At 34.9% G+C, this 24,063-nt stretch overlaps 3 protein-coding genes, 1 long non-coding RNA gene and 1 pseudogene across 5 annotated transcripts; 1 reads left to right on the forward strand and 4 right to left on the reverse strand.

Moving 5' to 3' along the window:
• Window positions 1-113: 113 nt before the first annotated feature.
• On the reverse strand, window positions 114-4,477 carry LOC146900226 (uncharacterized; annotated as a pseudogene).
• A 354-nt stretch (window positions 4,478-4,831) lies between these two features.
• On the reverse strand, window positions 4,832-5,964 carry LOC146900227 (uncharacterized). The gene is made up of 2 exons (XR_015023777.1): window positions 5,884-5,964; window positions 4,832-5,020 (listed from the first exon to the last, which is right to left on the reverse strand). It is a non-coding gene; the product is annotated as an uncharacterized LOC146900227 (long non-coding RNA).
• A 1,158-nt stretch (window positions 5,965-7,122) lies between these two features.
• LOC146900228 (protein NETWORKED 2D-like) lies at window positions 7,123-11,055 on the reverse strand. The gene is made up of 2 exons (XM_085734630.1): window positions 10,637-11,055; window positions 7,123-10,138 (listed from the first exon to the last, which is right to left on the reverse strand). Exons 1-2 carry the CDS (start codon window positions 10,728-10,730, stop codon window positions 7,266-7,268), a joined length of 2,967 nt encoding a protein of 988 aa, XP_085590756.1. The 5' UTR covers window positions 10,731-11,055; the 3' UTR covers window positions 7,123-7,265.
• Window positions 11,056-13,539: 2,484 nt separating this feature from the next.
• On the reverse strand, window positions 13,540-17,619 carry LOC146900229 (uncharacterized). The gene is made up of 3 exons (XM_085735012.1): window positions 17,487-17,619; window positions 15,929-16,533; window positions 13,540-13,981 (listed from the first exon to the last, which is right to left on the reverse strand). The coding sequence occupies exons 2-3, from the start codon at window positions 16,407-16,409 to the stop codon at window positions 13,926-13,928; spliced, it is 537 nt and encodes a 178-aa protein (XP_085591138.1). The 5' UTR covers window positions 16,410-16,533; window positions 17,487-17,619; the 3' UTR covers window positions 13,540-13,925.
• A 2,438-nt stretch (window positions 17,620-20,057) lies between these two features.
• LOC146900230 (basic helix loop helix (bHLH) DNA-binding superfamily protein) lies at window positions 20,058-23,836 on the forward strand. 2 transcript variants are annotated; one of them, XM_085738297.1, is made up of 2 exons: window positions 20,058-20,248; window positions 21,338-23,836. In XM_085738297.1, exon 2 carries the CDS (start codon window positions 21,374-21,376, stop codon window positions 23,678-23,680), a length of 2,307 nt encoding a protein of 768 aa, XP_085594423.1. In that variant the 5' UTR covers window positions 20,058-20,248; window positions 21,338-21,373; the 3' UTR covers window positions 23,681-23,836. The 2 variants fall into 2 exon arrangements, with proteins under 2 accessions (XP_085594423.1, XP_085594422.1); XM_085738296.1 differs by having other exon boundaries at window positions 20,069-20,248; window positions 21,329-23,836.
• Window positions 23,837-24,063: the final 227 nt, after the last annotated feature.

Below are 24,063 nucleotides of genomic sequence, written 5' to 3' on the forward strand. Positions count from 1 at the left end.
ATTATGACACACTCCCCAACTTCGACATCAGATGATTACAACGATATCAACAACGGAAATCAACAACATAGCATATATATAAATCAATTCTATGGTTTCTCACCATCCAGTCATCAATTCACCACTTTTAACCTAATTCCCAATTTCTGATCACCCAAACCCCAAAGTGATTTGCAACAATGTTTATAGGTTCTATGGGAAACATAGCAGTCAAAACAACATAGAAAACATGCATCCTCAACATAATTCATTTCATTATAGCAATCTAGCATAACTTTCTAACCCTAAAATCAAGAATACAACAACTCTATAAGCCAACTCTATAAGCTACATACTTCCGAAGTTGCGACACATGAAACACATCATGCAAGTTCGAAAGATGTGGTGGCAAACCAACTCTATAAGCCACCGTGCCAATTCTCTCAGATATTTGATAAGGACCAATAAACTTCGGAGTCAACTTCTTGGACTTCAATGCACGACCCACACCGGTCATAAGAGTGACTCTCAAGAACACATGGTCACCCTCTTGAAACTCAAGGTCCTTCCTACGCTTGTCATGATAGCTCTTCTGTCGACTCTGCGACGCTTTCATATGCTCTCTTATCATCTTGACCTTCTCCGTAGTCTGCTGAACTATTTCAGGTCCCAACACGATACTTTCACCCGACTCAAACCAACATAAAGGAGTCCTACACCTTCGACCATATAAATCTTCAAAAGGTGCCATACCAATACTTGAATGGTAACTATTGTTGTACGTGAACTCTATCAACGGTAGATGACTATCCCAAGCTCCACCTTGCTCAAGCACACACACCCTCAACAAATCTTCTAATGATTGAATCGTTCTTTCCGACTGACCATCTGTTTGCGGATGATAAGTCGAACTCAACTTCAACTGAGAGCCCAAAGCTTCTTGCAAGCTTTTCCAAAATCTCGAAGTGAACCTCGGATCTCTATCCGACACAATACTCGACGGGACACCATGCAACTTCACAATATTATGAATATAAATCTCCGCCAACTGAGCTACTGAATAGGTGATATTAATCGGAATAAAATGTGCTGACTTAGTCAATCTATCGACAACAACCCAAATGGCATCATGCCCTCTTTGAGTGTTTGGTAAACTCGTCACAAAGTCCATGGAGATGCTATCCCATTTCCATTTCGGCACATCTAAAGGCGTCAACAAACCAGCAGGCTTCTGATGTTCAACTTTCGATTTCTGACAAGTCAAACACGCATAAACAAATTGTGCGACATCACGCTTCAACCCAGACCACCAAAACAGTTTCTTCAAGTCATGGTACATCTTTGTAGCTCCCGGATGGATACTCAAGCTACTTCTGTGACTTTCTTCTAAAATCAACTTTTTCAATTCATTATTATCAAGGATACAAATCCTGCCTCGGAATCTCAACACTCCTTGATCATCAACCTGGAAATCACCATCTGCAATCTGATTACTAGCAACCATCAAGTCTACAAATTTCACATCAACTTCCTGTGCTTCCTTGATACTCTTCAAGAAATCATTATTAATCTTCAACATACCCAACTGCACACTCTGAGGTGCCAATTCACAAACAAGACTCAAGTCTCTAAACTGCTCTAGCAATTCAAATTCTTTCACCATCATAGCCGACATGTGCAATGTTTTCCTACTCAAGGCATCTGCAACCACATTGGCTTTACCCGGATGATAATTCAAACCAAAATCATAATCCTTCAACAACTCTAGCCACCTTCTCTGCCTCATATTCAACTCCTTTTGATCAAATAAATATTTCAGACTCTTATGATCACTAAACACTTCAAATCTGGAACCGTACAAATAGTGCCTCCAAATTTTCAACACAAAAACCACAGCAGCCAACTCTAAATCATGTGTAGGATAATTCTTCTCATGTATTCTCAATTGTCTCGAAGCATAAGCTACTACCTTGCCATCTTGCATAAGCACACCACCTAAGCCCAACTTGGACGCATCACAATATACAACAAAAGGTTTATCTGGCTCTGGTAAAATCAGAATTGGAGCCGTTGTCAATCTTCGCTTCAACTCATTGAAATTACTCTCACACTGAGCATCCCACACAAAAGCTCTACCTTTACAGGTCAACTGAGTCAATGGAAGTGCCAACTTCGAAAATCCTTCGATGAATCTTCTGTAATAACCAGCCAAACCAAGAAAACTTCTAATCTCCGTAACTGACTTAGGAGTCTCCCACTGTGATACCGCTTCAACCTTCGACGGGTCAACTGCAATACCACTACCATAAATACTATGGCCAAGGAAACTTACTTCACTTAACCAGAACTCGTACTTTGACAACTTTGCATACAACTTCTTTTCTTTCAGCACCTGTAAAACAATCTTCAAATGTTTTGCATGCTCTTCTTCAGTCTTAGAATAAATCAAGATATCATCAATAAACACAACAACAAATTTATCCAGAAAAGCATGAAAAATTATGTTCATATACTCCATGAACACACCAGGCGCATTAGTAACACCGAAAGGCATCACTTTATATTCATAGTGTCCATACCGTGTCCTAAATGCCGTCTTTTGCATATCTTCATCCTTCACCATAATCTGATGGTAACCTGATCTCAAATAGATTTTACTAAACACACGTGCACCCACTAATTGATCCATCAAGTCATCAATTCTCGGAAGTGGATACCTATTCTTTATCGTCACTTTATTCAGCTAACGGTAATCTATGCACAATCTCATGCTACCATCCTTCTTCTTAACTAGCAACACAGGCGCTCCCCAAGGTGACACACTTGGCCTTATAAACTTCTTATCAAGCAAGTCTTCTAATTGTTTCTTAAACTCTACCAACTCCGAAGCTGACATACGGTAAGGAGCCATCGACACCGGCTTCGTACCCGACACTAGTTCAATCGAAAATTCAACCTCCCTCTCCGGTGGCACATCCGGAATCTCATCAGGAAAAACTTCAGGAAATTCATTCACAATGGGCAGTCTATCAATTATCGACTGATTCTCTACAGACAAATACGCCATCAAAGAAAACATCAAGCTTCCATCATGTTCTAACTGCTTCAGCTGCTTGGTAGATAAAAATTCTGCTCCACTCTCTTCTTCAGCAGAAGAAAAGTACACCGTCTTCCTAAAACAATTAATATGCACATGGTTGTACTCCAATCAGTTCATACCAAGAATCACATCCATACCCGTCAACGGCAAACATACAAGATCAACTTCAAAATCCCTACTATACATAGATATAGGGCAGCTCTGACAAACAAACGAAGTGGTTACTGAACCCTTAGCTGGAGTTTCAACAACCATTTCCATAGGCATACTTGACATAACTAAACCCAACTTATTTGCACAATCAACAGCAATGAAACAATGTGTAGCACCAGTATCAATAATAGCAATTAAAGGAGTACGATTAAAGAAACAAGTACCTCTGATAAGTCGATCTTCATTAGCCGTTTGTGTACCGGCCTATGCAAACACCTTCCCACTAGTCTGAGTTTTCTTAGGATTCTTACACTGAGAACTAAGATGACCCTCTTCATCACAATTGAAGCAAACCATGTCACCACGCTTGCACTCAGCCATCGTATGCCCTTTCTTGCCACAACGGTAACACTTCTTCTCATCTTGTTGAGTACATGCATTACTCTTGTGGCCTTTCTCACCACACTTGTAACAAACTATCTCAGCCTGAACATTTCTTCCTTTGGGTCTCCTTTCCTCATTCACCCTCTGTTTGCCCTTGTCAGCAGGGGCACTGTAAGGCTTCGGACTACTCTGTTGTCCCTTACCTCTACGGTCACTCATCACCTTGTAGTGAGCTTTGGTATCATCTTCATAGATTCTGCATCTGCTCACCAAAGCAGAGAAGTCACGGATCTGCTAGTAACCAATGGCTTGCTTAATATCAGCACGCAAACCATTCTCAAACTTTATGCACTTAGAAAATTCAGCATTGTCTCCAGTATAGTGTGGATAGAACTGAGCCAGCTCCACAAACTTGGTTGCATACTCTGTCACCGACATGTTTCCTTGCTTCAGCTCAAGGAACTCGATCTCTTTTCTTCCGCGAACATCCTCAGGGAAATATCTGTTTAGGAACTCTCTCCTAAACACAGCCCAAGTCACAACTGCATCACCTTGCTCTAATTCAGGTAAGAGACTCACCCACCAGTCATCAGCTTCCTCAGCTAGCATGTGCGTACCAATACGCACCTTCTGGTCATCAGTGCATTGCATAACCCTGAAAACTCTTTCAACCTCTTTGAGCCATGTCTGTGCTCCGTCAGGGTCGTACCTTCCTTTGAAAGTAAGAGGATGATTCCTCAGAAAGGCCTCCAACATTCTTACATCAGCATTAACACCAGCACCAGCATTCTGTTGTTGTCTTATAGCTTAGGCCACAGCTTCCAATGCAGCAGCCACCGCAACATCGTTTCTTCCAGCCATTCTATTTCTCTTGTAACAGATAATATTCGCAGCCTCCAGGTCTCTACTCTACATAACAACAAAAATCAGCACAACTAAGACAATATAAATTGTCAAACAACTCTACATGGCTCGACACGACTCTACTAATTGGCCGGACGGACCGACCTGCTCTAATACCAATTGTAACACCCCGTTCTCCCAACAACGTAATATTAATTATAATAATCAGAGTAACCATACAACGGAGTGTCACACTGCCTTTCAAAATTTCATAAATAGAAAATAGCTATTTATTTAACCAATATTTAAAATATCTTACAAACTGCAGCGGAATAGTTCTTTTAGAAAATATAGTTTCAACCAAATCCTACGTCAACGAAATTATTGGCACAAAGGCCTCAACGTAATAGACATTATCCTCAACAATAATAAATCCAACAACGAGGTCTTTTCAAAATATGATACATAAAAGAAATGAAGAAGACATTCGCGACAATCCCCATCCTAATATGTATCAGAGCCCTAGACACTTGAGTCAATCAACCTACAAGCCATCATTACCTGCAAGTTACCCGTACGAAGGGCAACATTTTCAAGCAGAAGGGGTGAGAAACTTATCCAATAATAATAATATATAATTCATCAAATTAATGAAAACAACGAAGCATATCACAACAGGCATCATTAATAATGTATATAAAGAATACGTAAGCAACAACATAATCATATTCAGCAACAAGGACAGCAACAACAACAATTTCGTTATCAACAGCGACACCGACCACTCGACCATGCAACAACGACTCAATAGTGCGACAACGACAACAACTATGCATCATGCAGGTGGTACCAATCTACGCGCGTTGAATGCTAAGCATTCCAGGGCATAAGCCCCCAACAATTTGGATGGTTAAAGCATCCCAGGGCATAAGCCCCCAACGGATTGAATGATGAACATTCCAGGGCATAAGCCCCCAACAGATGTGAGTATGCAATGGACTCAACTTGTGTATATCAACATACAACTTCAACAGCGACTACAACAACAACATATGTGCCTAAAACAATTATGACACACTCCCCAACTTCGACATCAGATGATTACAACGATATCAACAACGGAAATCAACAACATAGCATATATATAAATCAATTCTATGGTTTCTCACCATCCAGTCATCAATTCACCACTTTTAACCTAATTCCAATTTCTGATCACCCAAACCCCAAAGTGATTTGCAACAATGTTTATAGGTTCTATGGGAAACATAGCAGTCAAAACAACATAGAAAACATGCATCCTCAACATAATTCATTTCATTATAGCAATCTAGCATAACTTTCTAACCCTAAAATCAAGAATACAACAATTCATCAAATTTCAGAATTATACATATTATTAGTGAAAGGAATCCCACCCTTACCTTAATTCAGCAAATTCTACAGCAAAAACGGTTGGATTCTCTCTTCCTAGCTCTTCTCCTAGCTTTCTCTTGGTTCTTCTCCTCTTTCTCTCCAAAAATCAGTTTTTCTCAATTGTACGTGAAAATGTTTCTGTTCTCACTTTTTTCTTTCTTTTACTCCCAAAAATATAACTCCTTTATTTTCATTTAACTCCCACTAAACTCTCATAATTATTTACTTAATTCCCATTAACTGAAATAAATAATAATTCTACCTATTTCTATTTCTCCTATTATTTCTATCAAATAATAACAACATTCATTTAAATATTACACAACTCCATAAATCATATAATAAAATAGCATCACACCATATATCACATAAAAATCATATAATATATATATTTCACATAAAATCTCATTTTTTTTTTGAAGGAACATAAAATCTCATATATATAACAAATAAAGTCATATAAAAATATTCATCCATCTACTAAAAATAATTAGAAATAAAAGGGGCGTTACATTTGGTACTTGGAAGACAACATTTCTAACTAAAACTGGATTCACTGATGTACATTGAAAAAGGCTCAAAATACATAGGGTAATCTAAATTGGTTTAACTCCGAGCTGAAGAGGAAGGTGGGAAGTGGGGAGAAAACGAGGTTTTGGCTCGACCATTGGGTAGGTGAGGCGCCTCTTTGTTTAACTTATCCTAGATTATTATCGATTTCTAGCCAAAAAGAGGGTATGGTGGGGGAGGTTTGGTGGTGTATGAAGGAGGAGGTGCGTGGGAGTTCTCTTGGAGGAGAAACCTTTTTGTGTGGGAAGTTGGTTTATTAGAGAACTTGGTTCGTCTTCTAGAGGGATGGGTGAGATTGGATAGGGAGGATGTGTGGTGGTGGTACTTGGAGGACGACAGTGTTTTCACGGTTAGCTCCACTTATGATAGGCTTGAGGGGTTGTTGTTTCCACCGGAAGTTTTGTGTGACACAAAACTTATGGTGTTTAGTTCGTTGTGGAAAAGCCCGGCTCCATCCAAGGTGGTGGTCTTCTCGTGGCAACTCCTTCTTGACCGGATACCAACTGTTATTTGGGCCCTTTGTATCTATCTTTGCTGTTCTCAGGTTTTGTACATCTTGTATAATCTCTGTTGGTTTAATAAATATGCTGATTCAAAAAAAATCTAAATCCCCTACATACATTTGGTCACACTTCTTCCAATATATCGACAAGTATAAAATGAAGATATCTCTCCCCTTAAGTAAAAATGGCCAATTGCAATCTCAAACAAATTTCATTACATACACTACCTAATGAAGCCAATAAATTTTTTTAACAGTTTAAAAATTGAACAAAATGCAGTATGAATATTACTTTACAATTACATTATGACTATATCATCATTTCAAAGCACGGTATTTCCTATGCATTGAAAAGATAGACTGTTTTTGTTTCTTTGGTTTGACTCCAAAGATAAATGACCTTAGAGGAACACGGTTCTTCGAATCCGAAGGTCTCATCTGGTTTCTCTTAGAATTTGACAGTCCAAATTTTTCATTCAACTTTGCAAGAGCCTTCTCAGCATCTAGTTGAAGAGTTGTTACAAGATCAAACCCAGCCTGAAGCTCATCAGCAACTTTATTATTCTCTTGTTTCATATTCAAAACCTCGCCTTGGAATTTCGCAGCATTATAGCTTGTAAACTTGAAATCATCGTCTTCAGCACTCACTTTCAATGCTGTTGTTATCTCTTCTTGGATTTCACACAACGACGAGAATCTTTGTTGAAGTTCTTCCTTCAGCAACGCACTGTTTTCCAGCCATAGTGTGAGTTCATTTTGAATCTCTGCAAGGTGCTTATAAAGTGGTCTTGCATCTGATTTCAATGAATATTTAGTGCTAGTACTTCCTTCTGTTGCTTTCCATTTTGTTTCGAGCTTCGATACCTCAATCAGTAAATCTTTTGTAGTTGTTTCATATTTCTGTATCTCGGTGAAAGAAGTGCTGAATTTCATCCAGAATTCTAGATTCTCCTCTAGAAGTTCGTCGATTCCCATCCTAAACTTCTCTTCAACAGCAGAAGTTGATTCTGGTTCTTCTAACTTCAACATTTCCTCAATAACATGATTTTCTGGTGGCTGCAAAGGAGGTATCTCTCCGATTTCTTCATTTCCCTCCAAGCTTTTCTGCAAAAGACTTAGTTTCTGACGTAAGAGTCGAATCTCTTCGTCTTTCACGGCATTAGAAGTCTTCAATTCTTTCACCTGCAATGATGACTCAAAGAGTGCATCTTGATGATTCTTCTCTAATTCATTGAGCTTGTTCTTCACTTCTTCATAATTCATAAGAGTGTTCCTATACTCTAAAAGCAAAGCATTATCTTCTACTGTTGTTGCTTTCTCCTCGGAATCTTCTTTAAAAGTAGTTGTTGCCTCAGATGAAATTTCCTTATAATCCTTTTCATGATTTCCAGCATCAATTGATTCTATTATATTGTTATTGCTAATATCATGAGTCTTTTCTCTTTCTTTCAACACTATTGGAGATTCATTTTCCACTGAGATTGTTTCTTCTATTGTTTGTGAATCGGCGACATTAACTTCATTTTCCAATGAATAAATGGCCGTATTGGACTTTTCACCATCATTCAATAAGATTTTGGCTTGATCTAATGCATCTTGTGATTTAACGTCATGTTTCGGTTCATCTTCTATTGATGAATTCTTTTCTGTTTGAAATATTTCACTCACCTTATCCTCCTCGTTCGGTATCACCTTTTGGACTTCATTTTCCAATGAATCAAGGGCCGTATTGGACTTTGCATCATCAACATTCAACAAGATTTTATCTTGATTCAATGCATCTTGTGATTTAACATCATGTTTCGGTTCATCATCTGTTGATGAATTCTCTTCTGTTTGAAATACTTCCTTTTCTGTTTGAAATACTTCACTCACCATATCCTCCTCGTCTGGTATCACCTTTTGGACTTTATCAGAGAGATTATCAAGACTACAATGCGCTTCGGTGAAATGAGTTTGAAGATTGTTGTTCTGATCTTCAACAACTTGGTTTAGTTCTTGCAGTTCATTCACCATTTCGTCCATTTCTCTAAGTTTCTCGTTCAATTTAACTTTGTCGTTAACCAAACTTTCCTTTTCCGTTTCAAGGTTGCGAACCAGCGAATGGAGTTCATCAGTTTCATCTTTTAAATTCTTTACCAAAGCTGTTTGAGAAGAAACTGCAGATTCTAAACTAATCACTTTTGTAACAAGCTCGTCAATTTTTTCTGCCATTTCTGTCACGGTTAAAGCCGAATTTGAGCCAGCCTCGAAATGTTCTTTAATCTTCTCTTGCAATAACTGCAAATCTTGTCTCTGCTTAGTCATTGTCTCTGCATCTTTATTGAAATCCTTTGTTCCTGTTACTTCTTTTACATCTCGTTTCGGCCTCGGCTTTTGCAAATTGGATTGATCATATTGAAGTTGATTCATAAGGGAACTTAACTTATCCCTTACTTCCCTTACTCTTTTGGACTCGATTTTCGTCTCATCAAGCGATTCTGCCTGTTTCTCTTGCAAACGTGACAATGCTTCTTGGCACGATTTAAGAGCCGCTTCTGCCATCAAACGACGAGCCTCCTCGTCATCAATAACATTAACAACACCTTCACCGAGTTCGTCTTGCAAATTGGAAACTGTCTCTTGCAATTCCTTGATCTGTCCCTCAGTTTCCCAATATCTAGCAATGGAATTATCATAAGAGCTTTTCAGAAACTCTTTCACAGTTTGTAATGCTAGAATCTGTTTCTGAAGTTTATCAACCTCTTCAATTGCTTGCTTTCTACTCAATCCTGATTTAGGAGCTTTAGGAGTTGTTGATGAAGATGCTTTCTTGTTACTGAATTTCCTTGTGGCTGTCGCTGTCGTTAGGACACTTTTTAAATCTTTGAGTGGAGTCTTTGGAGCTTTCGGAACATTTGGTTTTAATCCATCTGGCATTTTTCTTGGTGGCCTTGGTGATGCTTCGTCGTCGTCTTCATCCATATAAGGAACTCTATCTGGACAGACAGACGCAATTGTGTTGTTGGCATTTTGTAACTCTGTTGACAAGTGATCGTACCTATCGGCTAAAGATCGGTATGCACGGAACGATTCTTCAACAAAGTTTATTAGCTCTGGTCTCCTTTTGTAATACATTTCTGCTCTTTTTGCAAATGAGTCTCCCTCTTCTTCTAGAAGCTTTAAAACAGATTGTACTTTTTCCTCCATATCTGCACATTTCATTTTGCATATTTTAGTTTGATCTATATAATTATATAACAAGTACAAAACCAATATGGTAATAGGTTATGGGAACATTTTATGTGATGTGGCACAAGTTCGAACTCGTATTATCCATCTTCTCCACACTTAATATGTGTGATTCTCGCTACTAGACTCTTTAAAATAAAATAAAATAAAAACTTAACTATCCATGTACGGTAAGTCACTTATTGATCATTTTTCTATCCGTGACACCTTCCTTAATTATTTTCTCGTACGAAAGAGCAAATCTCTTTATACCAAAAATGTATTGCTCGTTTTTCTATCCATGACACCTTCCTCGATTTTTTTTCCCGTATGAAAGAGCAATGCTCTTTATACAAAAAAATAAAAAATAACAAGAAATAGCATTTCTCTATACATTTTTCTACTATGAACATGTTACAAAACTTATATGATACATAGTTTGAGAATATACAAACAAGAAAATAAGGAGAAAAAATAACCTTGGAGGTTTTGTTCCATCCATTTTGATTGCTTTGTTCTGATGTGGCTGGCCCACCACCATGAATAAGCATTGCTTGCAGCTCTTTGCAACATGTTTAGTTATTTTTTCTTCTTATTATTCTCCTTCTTTCTCTTCTTATTGTTATTCCTTTTCCCTTATGATAACTCTTTCTTCTCTCTCTATATGTGTAGAGAGGGAGGAGAAGACATGAACTCTAGCATAGAACCAAGATCATAGCAATGAACAAGTACTAAAAAATTGAACAAAACAAAGACTCATTCAACAAATAGAATAATTGTTACAAGGTTGGTGTGGAAAAGAGAGCATGGAATGGAACTAATATGTTCTAATTATGGGATCATGGAGGGGAGCAAACCTCGCCCGAAGTTGATGTCCTAACTCTCCTTTTTCAAAACACAAGAACCAATCAGTTATGTGCACTTGGCACGGTCCTATGTTGCCAAACTGAAACTTCAAAGTTGAAACTAAAATATTCCTTTTAATTCTTAGTATAAGAAAATTTTCGTTCAAAGTATAGAAAAAATGGTTAGTAACTAATTTTCATTCAAGTATAGAAAAAATTAAAGAAACTTCTATGAAAGCACTATCGAGTCTAACTTAAATGATTGGTGCAAAGTTTATGTCCGTGTTATAAATTCCATACATCGAGTTTGATTCTCAATCATGAAAAAAAAAATCATTTAACTAAGCAAAATACTATCTTCGAAATAAAATATAAACAAAAATAATAGTTGAAAAGTCAATATATACATTTAAAAATTTAGTCTACATATATCAAACTTTTCAACTATTATATTTGCTTATATTTAGAGGAAGTAATTGAACATCCACTAGAGACATATTTTCTTATTTTTATATATTTCAAAGTATATTTAAGTGACATCAACATAAATGATTCTTCTTCTTTTTCTTCAAATTATACTACTATCATAAATTGAATATATCTTTTATATTTTAATTATGATCTAAAAGTCTAGTTCTTCAAGAAATATACACTATTCATAAATCATGATAAAGAAAAAATCATACTTCATGCAATCTTATTGAAATGCTTGAATATTAAATTCTCATTTCCTCAAAAACTATACAGCAAATCTTCATAAACGATAATAATAAAAAAAAAAATTATACTTTGTGCAATCTTGTATGAATCCTTCAACATTTTGTAATAGTCATTTTAGTTGTAGTCACAGTAGTTCCTCAATGTATCAAAATTCAAAATAGTCTCTGATTGTACACTATGTTAGTCAAAATAGTCTCTTGCGTTAAAATATTTTGTTAGTATTGTGATGTTAGTCTTTCGGTATACTTGTTTATTGTTATATCAATCCCTATATGAAGAGTTAATGTCAGCATTGAGGGATTATTTTAACGTTGGAGACTATTTTGACTAGCGAAGTGCACGATTAGGGACTATTTTGAAATTTCGATACATTGAGAAAATATTATTATTACTTGTTATACATTCGGGGACCAAAATAACTATTACCTTACATTTAGCTAATTATCAGCTCTTCAAAAACTATACCACCATTTTTAAAAAAAAAAAAATATGATCAAGAAAAGTTATACTTTGTGCAATCATACATTGATGTTTGAATATCACATTCTTTCATACATGAAAATTATAAAATAATATAAGAAATGTAAAATATTAACATATAAAGATTATCAGAAATTGAAGTATGTTTTTGTTATATAACATATAAATTGATTGTCAATAACTCGTAATAATGTGTTATGAAACGAATCAAAATAAAAGTAAAATATGTAAATACAGAAGAATAAAGGTAAGGGATACGTCAATATAATTTTTATCTGAAGAGGAAACAAAAGGAATTATTAGCGGAGTGTGGTAATACTAGACAAAAGGAGTGGGCAGTGATATAATATTCTAAACTATAGTGACATAACAATTGATAGTTAATATTAGATAAATATTCATTTTTTTGTCTTTGTTTTTATTCATCAAATTTTCATTTTGTTAAAATTATGCTCACATAAGATCTTTATGTCATGACCAAACTATACTTGATTGATTATTCATCTTTGATTAACATAAACACACTTTCCACCGCTTGGTCTTCATTAGAGTTAATAAAGGGTGAAACAAAACATGTGATAAATCCCACAAAGATGATTTCTTTCCATTGTGAGAAGAAACCATTGTGCACTGTGGAGTACTTTTTTCAATTTATTTTTCTCTTCTTTATACTAAAAAAATTCCATTTGCATTTTCTTTCTTTTATTTGAGTGAGCATCTAAATTGGCCCCTAGAATTGTATGATTATGTTACATGTATTTATTTATGAACTCATGGTGAATTTTGCAAAATTACATCGGGTCACCATAATTTTATAAAAACTAAAAACAGGTGTCACCGTAATTTTATCGAAATCATTGTAATTTAGATATACACATTTAGTCATTCACATTATCACTATTAATGTTCCAAATGTATCCCTGGACAGCACTCATTTTTAAATTCATTTTGCTTATAAAAAAAATTAAAAAAACATAAATTCATTTCCCACATCACAAACATAATATCAGTATAGTCTCTACAAACATTAATAAAGAGAAGATCAAATCAACATTTTACAATTAATGGATCATTTCATCACAGTTAAGAATCAATCCATGAGGCACCAAAAGTCACCAACTGATTAAAATTGCAGAGTATGTGCCAGGATGAACCTTCAGTTACAAATCCCTTTCAGCCTGCAAAGTTCCACCAACATATGCTTGTGAACAATCATAACTAGTTTCACTACAGCTTTAGCCTTTTATGTGGTCCATTATACCATATGGCACACAGTTTTTCAAAAAGATTATTCCACAAGTACAAAAACCAGGAAAAGATGAAAGGTAAAAATATACTATATCTCCAAATGTAGATAATCCACTTTTTCATGCCAAATGCATATTGCAACATTGCAACATTAATCAATATAAATAAGATAAATATCTCCAAATGTACATTGGTTTGTCAATGATTAGAGTTCTAATACTCCTCTTAAAATAGAAAACTGAAAAGCTTATAGCTTTTCTCTTTTTTTTTTTTTTTTTTTTTTTTTTACTTTTGTATTTTCTACAGCTAGAGAGAAAGTGGCATCTACAGTTAATACTAGTACTAATAGACTAGGTAGTTTAGGTCCCCTCCTCTGCCCCTAGGGATCTTATCACATTCTTCATTAACTTGCTATTTATAACTTGTAGCAGTTAATTACCAAGGACCATCAACGTGGATAAGTTATTTTCTTATTCTAAGCTCCAAAATTCTGTAGAGTAGCCAACCATTGTTCCATGTAATTCTTGCCGTCTGCATCAACAATCAGAATTACAAAATTACTATGTATGGATAACATATAACAATGTACGACGATCCAATCAGTGTTCGTTCGAGAAAAACAAAACAAGGAAAACGAGTTTGAATAGCTCAAAACTCGACTTTAAATTCATTCTGTTTTTTTCTCAAATCAATATCAATCAGGTTAGTGTCTCAGTCGTAAAGACGTGGAGAACCCTTGGCTTCTACTTAAAGGTGGCCATGTCGGTCATCGTTAAAGTTGAGTGATTTCTAAACATTGTAGAACACTTACCTACCCTAGCATTCGCGCCCTTAAATACATTATTTTACGGAAAGCCTTAATGATAAGGGAAATAATAGCTCATTATACATAACATAACTTAAGCAAGTAAATAATAGTTCAAACTACGGAAACAAATGATAGATCTACCTAACATTTCTGATTAACATAGTATCATCAAGACTAATCTCATAATTTAATTCTATTCTGCTATTGTATAAACATTAGCAGCACAAGAGTAACAATCTGAAACTCTTCTGTAACAGAAGATCTTGTGCTCAATAGTCAACAAAGGATAAGCAACCCAAAAAAGAAGCAATAAAAGAGAGGAAAAAAGTAATGCTATACACATAGATGTCATTGCCAAGCATGGAATCAATTGCTTTAGTTAATTTAATTTTATTACTGAATTGAGGACCTAAAGTTAAATTATGAACTTACTTTAGTGGATAACTTTACCCTCTATCATAAAAGAAACACTTAAAAATTGATTGCCAAAGCAAAATTTCAACCATAGACCTTTTTTATATCTGACTACTAGAATTAGAATTCACAAGGATGGAGAAAATACAAGCCAGAATAATCATAGTAACTAGAAAAAGAATGAGGCAATGAAGAAAAAAAACAAAGAAAAAGAAATTTACCACATTAAAGCTCTTTGAAAATCAGAGTTATATAGATGATTAATAAAAAGAAGAAAAACCTACAGATGCTAGAAAATCATGCCTAATCCACTATCAATTGACAAATAAAAAAATTAGTATTGTCTAAAGTCATGGGCCATAAACTAGAAAGGAGGCCTTAAAACCATTGTGCTTTTAAGTTACCAATAATTGCCAAGCACCAATAAACATTACAGAAAATAAGTAAATAATCATTTTATCTCTAAATGTGTGAGGTAGTATCATTATTGTTCTTGAATTTATCAAAATTACAAAAAACTTGGTTGAGTGTCTGTACTGTTAGGCTTTGTTTGCGAGTTTGGAGGGGAAGGGAAGGGAAGGCTTCTAGGGGTGGAAAATATGACGAAAAATGGAGAAATCTTTCAAAAAAATTAAAAGAGTAGGTTTTTAGATAATGATAAATTAATGCATATGATTATTATATTTTTAATTTTAAAAATAATATAACAACATAGATTAAATTTGAAGAATTCATGTAAACCCTCCAAAACTCCCAAAACCCTCCTCCAATACAATTTTTTAGTTCCCCCCAAATGAGGAGGGTTTAGTATTATGAAGAAAAGTTAACCCCCCAAAACCCTCCCATCCCATTTTCCTCTATTTCATCCACTTGCTCATTCCTTTTTTCCCAAGCCTTCCCCTCCCTTCCCCTCCAAACTCACAAACAAAGCCTTAGTAATTTGATAGAACAAAGTAACTAATGGAATATACAATGATCAAACTAAGTAATAAAATACACATTTGATGAGAAAACCGACTAACAAGAGACAAGTTCGATGATGCTTTTGTAATTTTGGTTAATGTGGGGATTGTAGCCACAGAGGCCGGACACGTTCAAGAACCAAAATGACTATTTACTCAGATAACAAGTCAATTGATTCAGAGAAAATAAAAATCACAATTCCAATAACAAGGATGAAATTATGTACATTTAATCAGAACAGAATCAATCAATAAGAAAACTAAAACTCAAAAATCCATTATGAAAATTCTTACCAGAAGAAAATTCATTAGGGAGGTTCTTAATGGCAGTCAAAAGCACATTGTTTGTTCCTTCAATCTCCTTGCAGCCAGGTGAATAACAAGGAACCAAAACAGCAAAACTATCACCACCAGAATCTTCATCATCATCATCATTGCTTTCAAAATCAGAACCAAGAGGCTCCAACCACCCAATAGACCAATCAGAGTCATCAGATTCAGAACCAGACAGAAAACACCAATCACCACCATCAGATGGAACAAACACAACATCGTACTCTCTATCAATCCTTGTCTCTTCCCTCTTCTCCTCTCTTTTCCGTCCAACTTTCCTATGCGATGGCGATGAAACCTTCGTGTTTTCCTTCACCAAAGGAAACTCCACCACCTCACATTCCTTCAAAGAAACACCCCATTCAGAAACTTTCTCTTTCTCATTTTTTCTCCTATCACCACCACCCCACATGTTCCATGATGAAAAAGGGTTCAATGACATAGCCAACCCTCGAATTCCAGCCGAAAGTGAAGCTTTTTTTCGAAGTTTTGTGTAACAATGAGAAGGAAAAGCCTCAAACTTTAAGGTGAAGAAAGCAATTAAGAGTTGAAATGAAGAGTGGTTCCTGCCACAGTTGCAGTGACACCACTGTATTAGGAAAACTATCAATGCAAAATGTGGTACATATATATAAATAAATTCCACCAAAAAAGAACATCATCAAAATCAAACCCACTAAAAATTTATTGATAAAAAAAACTAAGTCTATGAAAAAGGAAAAGCAAAATTGAACAGTTACAGTATACTTTTTTAGGCCAAACCCCAAAAACTACTTACTAATTAAGTAAATCATCAATTTTGCTTAATCTAAACAAAAATCAGTAGCACATTATTCTAATTTGACATACATATCCATTGTCATTAAAAACCACACGAACACAGAAATGGACATACACAATGAAGCAAGGACACTCCTCGGATTAGGCGGGTCCCGTTGTCGGACACCGACACGACACCGACACATATAATTACACTGGAATATGTGTTTTCTCGAATTACTAATTACATTGAAATATGTGTTTTCTCAAATTATTAGCTATGTCGACGTGTCAGCGTTCGTGTTGTGTCCGGTGTCCGTGCTTCATATAAAATTTACGACATGTGTCGGACACCAGAACACACGCCTCTAATCAGATGTGTCTATGCTACAAAGACCATTATACTTCAACTTTGCAAATTTGAAAGAAACTTCAACTTTATCATAACTGCCAAAAAAAAAAATCTTGAAACAATCACATTCACAGAAAGTCCACAAAAATGGACAGGAAAGTTCATTATCATTGTTCCAAAATAAGAAAAAATTCCAATTTTATATAATTTCATAAAAAACCAAAAAAATAAAAAAAAATAAAAATGTAATTTCACTCAAAACCGATTCAGATTATTATCACGTAATTAAATTGTGTTCTTCTGCAGTATCATCAGAAAAAAGAAAGAAAAAAAAAACTAGCCGGAAAATCGAAAAAGAAGGAAAAGAGTGATCGGAGTAAAAGAGTGAGTTGAGTTTGAAACCCTAACCCTAACTCATTGGTCACAGTCAAGTTTCCATGATCATCTTCATGAGGTGCAGTGAAAACTGAAGCGAGTTTTCTTTCGAAATTTAAAGACGTTGTGTTTTTTTTTTCGCCATTTTTGTTGGGTGTTGCATTCAACGGTTTAGATTGTATCTAGTGGAGAGAACGGTCCAATCATGTGCTGCATTTGTTGTTGACACGTGGAAATGGGTCAGCATTGACGTTGAACAATGTGGAAATTAAAACATATATATATGTTGTAAATATGTCAAATCTTCATGTTATAAAAAAGGGTCATGTTAACTTGTGTCCTAAGGGCACATGTTAAACAATCTTAAAATAGAAATATTTCATAAATATTTTGTATTCAATTAATTAAAAGTCAACAAATTAAATGCAATACACGAATTCCATTAAAAAGTTTCTACATTTGACTCATTAACTTGTACCTTGAGGGCACACGTTAACATTTCCCTCTAAAAAATAGTGATCTTAGACCAAGTGCAATGGGGTTATTGAATCACTCATTCAACATGCTTAACCATTGGAGTGTGGGGTGTTGAAAGTGAGTTGGAGGAAAGAGATGATGAAGATATTCAACAAGTTGAAAGCCTGGCCCAATCTGCCACGTGGCGCGACGCGATTGCTTGATCCAGGCGCGTGCAGCTCACTCTCTGACAGGGAGAGTGAGGGACAGGATCCGCAGAGAGAGAAAGAGAAATGGATAAATGTTGTGACACTTGGCATGTTACGATTGGCTGCTTGAATTTTTATCTTCTTAATAATTTGGACTCAATTATTTCATTGCAAATTAATTTTTTTTTTTTTACCAAAATTCATGATTTTTTTCCCTCTATAAATAGAGACTTGGATCATTTGATTTGGACACAGAAAAAAAAAGCAAGTTTTTCACTGTTAATATTATTATTAGCTTTTCTTTTGAAGTTTTAGTCATTGATTAGTGAAATGGATCCCAATAACAACCAATTCAACACCCAAAAATCTTCTGATTACCCATTTAGCTACCAAAATCCCAACAATTATCAAAACCCAAATCAATTTCCCAACCAACATCCTCAAAACCCAAATCAATTTCCCAACCAACATGCTTAGTTTGTTGTATTGCATTTTAAGTTAAGAAAATAAAAATAAATTATTTAAATAAATTTTGTTTTTACAAAAAACAAAAAAAAATTGTTAAGTGTTTCTTTATTTTAATTTAATTATAATCGATAATTATAATTTTATGTAATTATAAAAACAAAAATTAAATAAGAATAAGAAATAAAAGTTGGTGGGGTAGGGTGTTGAATGATAAAACCATTGGAGTGGATAAAATTGAATGGGTATTGAATTAAGAGAGAGAAAATGATGTGGAGTGTTGGGAATTGAAAAAGTGGGTGTTGAAGGTTGTTGAGTTTTTTTTACCATTGACAAATAATTCAAGGATTAAACTTCCCTCCGGTCACATTTATAAGCAAAAAACACTTTTTTAGGTTCATTGAATAATTAATGTATCCGGTCACATTTATATGTTAGATACGTTAGTTATTCAATGTACCTAAAAAGTTGTTTTTTGCTTATAAATGTGACCGGAGGGAGTAGGTAGTTAGGTATAATTCCATACCTGCAATTTTTACTGTTTTAATGCGATAACATATTAAAAACATAATGTCTTCATCTCTAAGAAAAACTACTCATAATTTCCTCTACCCATGTTAAATGGATGCAATTTATAACATCATGTCATCATCTCTAAGATATTAATTTGTAACATTATGAATTTATTAGAGTTTAATGTAAAGAATTTTTACACATTTAATCAATCGTAAACCAATAAAAATATTTGACTTTAAAATAACCTTTCCTAAAATCACGTATATGATTAATTGTGATTTGTTATGTTGGACCATGAGGAGAATTCTTACTAGATCAGATCATCATATTAAACAAAGAGCAATCGTATAAGTAAAATTCAAGCTGCATTTTCACTAAGAATCTTAAGACTTTGAGATTATGGATTATCTTACTTATATGCCACATACAGTCAACTCTTTTATTAAATGCGAAACTTAACTCAATTTTTTTTTTTTTAAGTTAAATTAGTCTACTAAAATTGACATTGGGGAGAATTGAATCCGAGACTTAACTCATATTTGATTAACACTTTTCAATTTGGAAAATTAGTACTCCCTCCGTCCCTCAATAGATGACCTAGTTGACAATATACATTATTGACTTGATATACTTTGATCACATTTTTCTACTAATTCACAAAGATAAATAATATCATGTAAGATGTTGTTGGATTCGTCTCGATGAATATTTTTAAAATATTAAATTTTCATAATTTTTTTTAGTAGAGAATTGAAGATATCAAAGATAAAACATATGCATTGGTACGTGTGTCGAAGTCAACTAGGTCATCTATTAAGGGACGGAGGGAGTAGTATGTAATACTAGGTTGGTACAGTCCTTGTAAGGGACGAACATAACATAAGGGGTGCAAATATTCATCTATACGTTCTACATAAATTCTTGTTAGAAAATATAGGCCCAAATAGTCTAACCCGAGAAAATCTTTCAACGGCTAGTTTTTCATTCATTTCAAAGAAACTCTTTCCCATACTTGGTTATTTTCTTCTTCTTCTCTCTCGTAAAAAACGGTTGAAACATAACGGTAACTTTTGTTCATCTTTCTCCTTCTTCTCTCAGCGACAAAATCACAACACAACATTACTTCCTTTCTTCTCTTCTTCAAATTAGGTCAGTTTCTTTTCTTTCTGGGTATTAACCATTCACTTCTAACGTCAAGTCTTTAATCTCTATTTTTATCTTTCTTTGCAATTTTCCATTCATTAATTTACATGCTTTTTTTTTTTTTGAAGAAATTAATTTACATGTTTTATATGTTACTTGGAATGCCATGTAATAATTACTATAACTATAAATTGAAAAGGTGAATATGTAATTATCCAGATTTTGCTTCTTGCATCTTATACAAAAAAAAAAAATTCACATAATTTCTTGTTACTAATTCAGAATATTTAGGGGGAGGGGGGGTTCCTTTTGTATGCTTTAAGAAAATCAAGTAGTAGTAGATTCTGTTATGTCTATAACTTAGTAGATTCTTAGAAATTCTAATGATCTTAAATGATGTATAATTGATAAGGCCATATCATAGTTTTCAACTTTTCTAAGGATGTACTCTCACATTATGGTAATTGACCAAACGGGGGGTTGGGTCTAGCGGAAGGGGCTTACTCGCCTTTAGTGCCTCGCACGCTTCGAATAAGATTACCTCTAGTTGAGGGAACTTATTGTGTAACAATTAACAACTTCACTTTCACTAATTCAATCGCAATGTTGGTTCTTGACAACATAATTTGGCTGCGCAAAGACAGAACTAATCTCACTTGTTTAGGAATGAATTAGTTTTAGGACATATGGGCCTGTTTGTATAAACAGCTTATTTGCAACCTATAGCACAATCACTTATCATGATAAGTATTTATGTATAAGCTTGCATAAGCTATTTTTATAGCCAAATTGAAAATAACGTTAAATTCCTTTTACATATGCTAGAAGTTGTTTTTATAAGCTATATTGCTGAACTTATGAAATAAGTTGAAAAAAAGCTTATGAAAATTGTTATAAGCTGTTTTCATAAGTTCTCCCAAACAGTCTCACAAAACCTATGAAGCATTTTGTTAAGTCCAAATAAACCAATCCAAATAGTCCTTTAAGTTCTCTTATGAAGCATTTTATTAAAATCTCTTCATTTTGTTTCTCTTATGAGCATAGTCTTTTGTGTAACATTGCTTGTTTTGTTTTGCACACTGCTAGGGAAGACAGATTTCTTTGTTGAATTTCTTATATGTGACAAGAAAAATGGAAAAAGTTTATGAAGAGCTGGATGAAGCAAAAGCTGAGATTGAGAAACTCAAGGCAGAACTAAGAGCAAAATCAGATTCACTTGAGAATTTGAAGAGATCCCTTAATGCACAAGTCAACCAAACACAAGAAGCAAAGTCCAAATCTGAGAAGCTTGATCATGAACTGCTTCAAAAGGCGGACGAAATTGCCGAGGCGAAGAGTTTATATGAAAATCTCAAAGGGAATTTGAAAGAACAAGATTCCATCATCAAACATCTCAAAGCTGCAAACGATAAACTTCGAGTTGATTTCGATGAAAAGATTAAAATGTGGGAAGATGCGAAAAGAGGGTTGGTGTTGGCCTTAGAGGAAGCAAATGACAAGGCAGAGAATCAAGAACAGCAGATTTGTCAATACAGAAAAGAAATTGAAAGCCTGAAAAGTTGTCTATCGGTTGCGAAGCAGAAGTGTTCGGAATCACAGAAAAAATTAAAATCATCCAAAGAGCTAAGTGAAGGAGATGGCATGTTTCAGAAGTTGGAGGAGGAAAAAGTGAAGTTGGAAGATCAATTAAAGTGGAAGAAGGAACAGTTTAAACATCTAGAAGAAGCATATGAGAAACTTAAAGGACAATTTAAGTCTAGCAAGAAAGAGTGGGAGATGGAAAAATCTACACTGCTTGATGAGATTTTTTCGCTTGAAACTAAATTAGATTCTCAGATCAGAATATCAGAAGATCTTCGACATCAGTTACAGACCTGCCACCAAGCTCTTGCTCATGTAGAAAGTCAGAAAAAGCGACTCGAAGTTGAAGTTTCAGAATTTAGGCTGCAGCTTGATAATGCCGGTAGCGAGTACCACAATGCTAGACTACAGCTCGATTGCTTAAACTCTGATCGTGTCAAAGATATTGCTGATTTGAGATATTTGCTGAAAACAAAAGAGGCGCATATTAAAGAAGCAAAGTACCAAACTGAGAAGCTAGAGCAAGAAAATCAAGAGTTGAGGATGTCTCTCAAAGAACTACAGGAAGCTCAAATTCAAGAAGCAGGTGCTTCATATTCGCAGTCGAAGTTGAGGACCAAGCTTAAAAATTTAGAACAAACACATAAAGAGTGTTCCTTGACTCTTAAGGCTAGAGAGGCCGAATGGGACTCTCGGATAGAACAATTGACTGGACAACTGAATATGTGTCAGTCTGAGCTGGAAGCTAAAATTGCAGCAGTGGAAGAGCTTCAGATGGAGTTGGAAAGTTCTCATTCGATAGCCGTTGAGACAAGGTTGTTGAATGAGGAGATGTCTGTGATGCTGCTAGTGTTGAAACAAGGAATTTCTGAGGCTCAGTTAAGGCTTGCCCATTATAAAGATGAGATGGATCTACTCAACAAAGAGAAAGAAGGGGAAATTTTTCAACTGATGAAGCAGTTGGAGATGAAAGATGATGCTTTGATCGGTGCTCAAAAAGGCTTAAATGAAGAACGCGAGAAAGCAACATATTTGATGAGGAAGATTGAGTCCTATGGATCCAACAAAGAATTGCAGCACTCACTTCAAAATGAACTTGAGTCCAATGAATGCAACAAAGAACTGCAGAACGAACTTGATAGGTACAAGGAAATGCTGGAAGAATCAACTAGGTGTCAGCGGATCCTCGAAGAGAAGGTTTTGCAGATTGAATGTGAATCAAAAGAACAACTTAGAGAAACACATGAAGCTTTAGACATTGCTATCAATGAACTGGATGAGAGAATTTGCGAAAGAAGTGAAATGGAATTTGAATTGCAAATATGGAAGTCAATTCTCGATCGTTTGAAGAATGATCTTGAAGAAAGCCATTTGATGCGTAAAGAACTAGAAGCTTCACTTCTTGCACAAGTAGATGTTGGTGAAAGCATCAAGCAAGAGAAAGATAAGGCTGTCGAGGAGCTTCAGAAAGAGGCTGTTTTGTTGGAACAAGAATCAATTAGAAGAGAACTTGAGAGTGTTGTGATTGCAAAAGGCACTATGGAAAGAGCCTGTGAGCTGAATGAAAATGCAACAAAACTGTCCTTAGAAAGGGAAAATTTGTTGGCTTTTGTTCAAGGGTTGTATGATAGAATCTACGATTTGTCTAATGCAGACACTCAACTGAGGGACATGTTGAGAAGCATGGAGGAATCTTTTGAGATTGATGGTGCTGGAATGAATTTGAAAAAGGATAATAGCTTTTTCCATGTGAAAGAGAATATGCAAGTTCAAGTTTCTCCTACTAGTAGGATAAAGAAAGTTGAAGCCATTTCTGATACAAGATCTCCATTCAAGGAGCTAAACAGTAGTTGCTAGAGGAATACTAGGATGTGTGCAAGAAAATGTCATGTAGTTTTAAAACATGACCTTTTTTTCTTTCTTTCTTTGGTTTGTATATGGAATTCCATTTGTATTCTACGTATACTTGTTCATTTTCAATGAATCTGTTCCACTGAGATTTCTTTGTTTTAATAATCGGTGACTCACTACGATTAGGGCAAACCATAAAGCTCAGAGAACGTTAATAATGATTGTTGAACTTCGCAACCAGATCATGTGTTAGTAATAAAATGGTCCTTGCTATTATATTTTCAGAAAAACTTAAATATTCAAATAATAGTATAAAATTTATGTTACATTTAGCAGCTCTGCTTCTTTTTATAATGTTACTACATCTTCAAACTTTAAATGTAAATTTT

Source organism: Medicago sativa, chromosome 8 (assembly GCF_051527215.1).
Source record: "Medicago sativa cultivar Bolivia chromosome 8, Bolivia_mono, whole genome shotgun sequence".
Taxonomy (NCBI): Eukaryota; Viridiplantae; Streptophyta; class Magnoliopsida; order Fabales; family Fabaceae; genus Medicago; species Medicago sativa.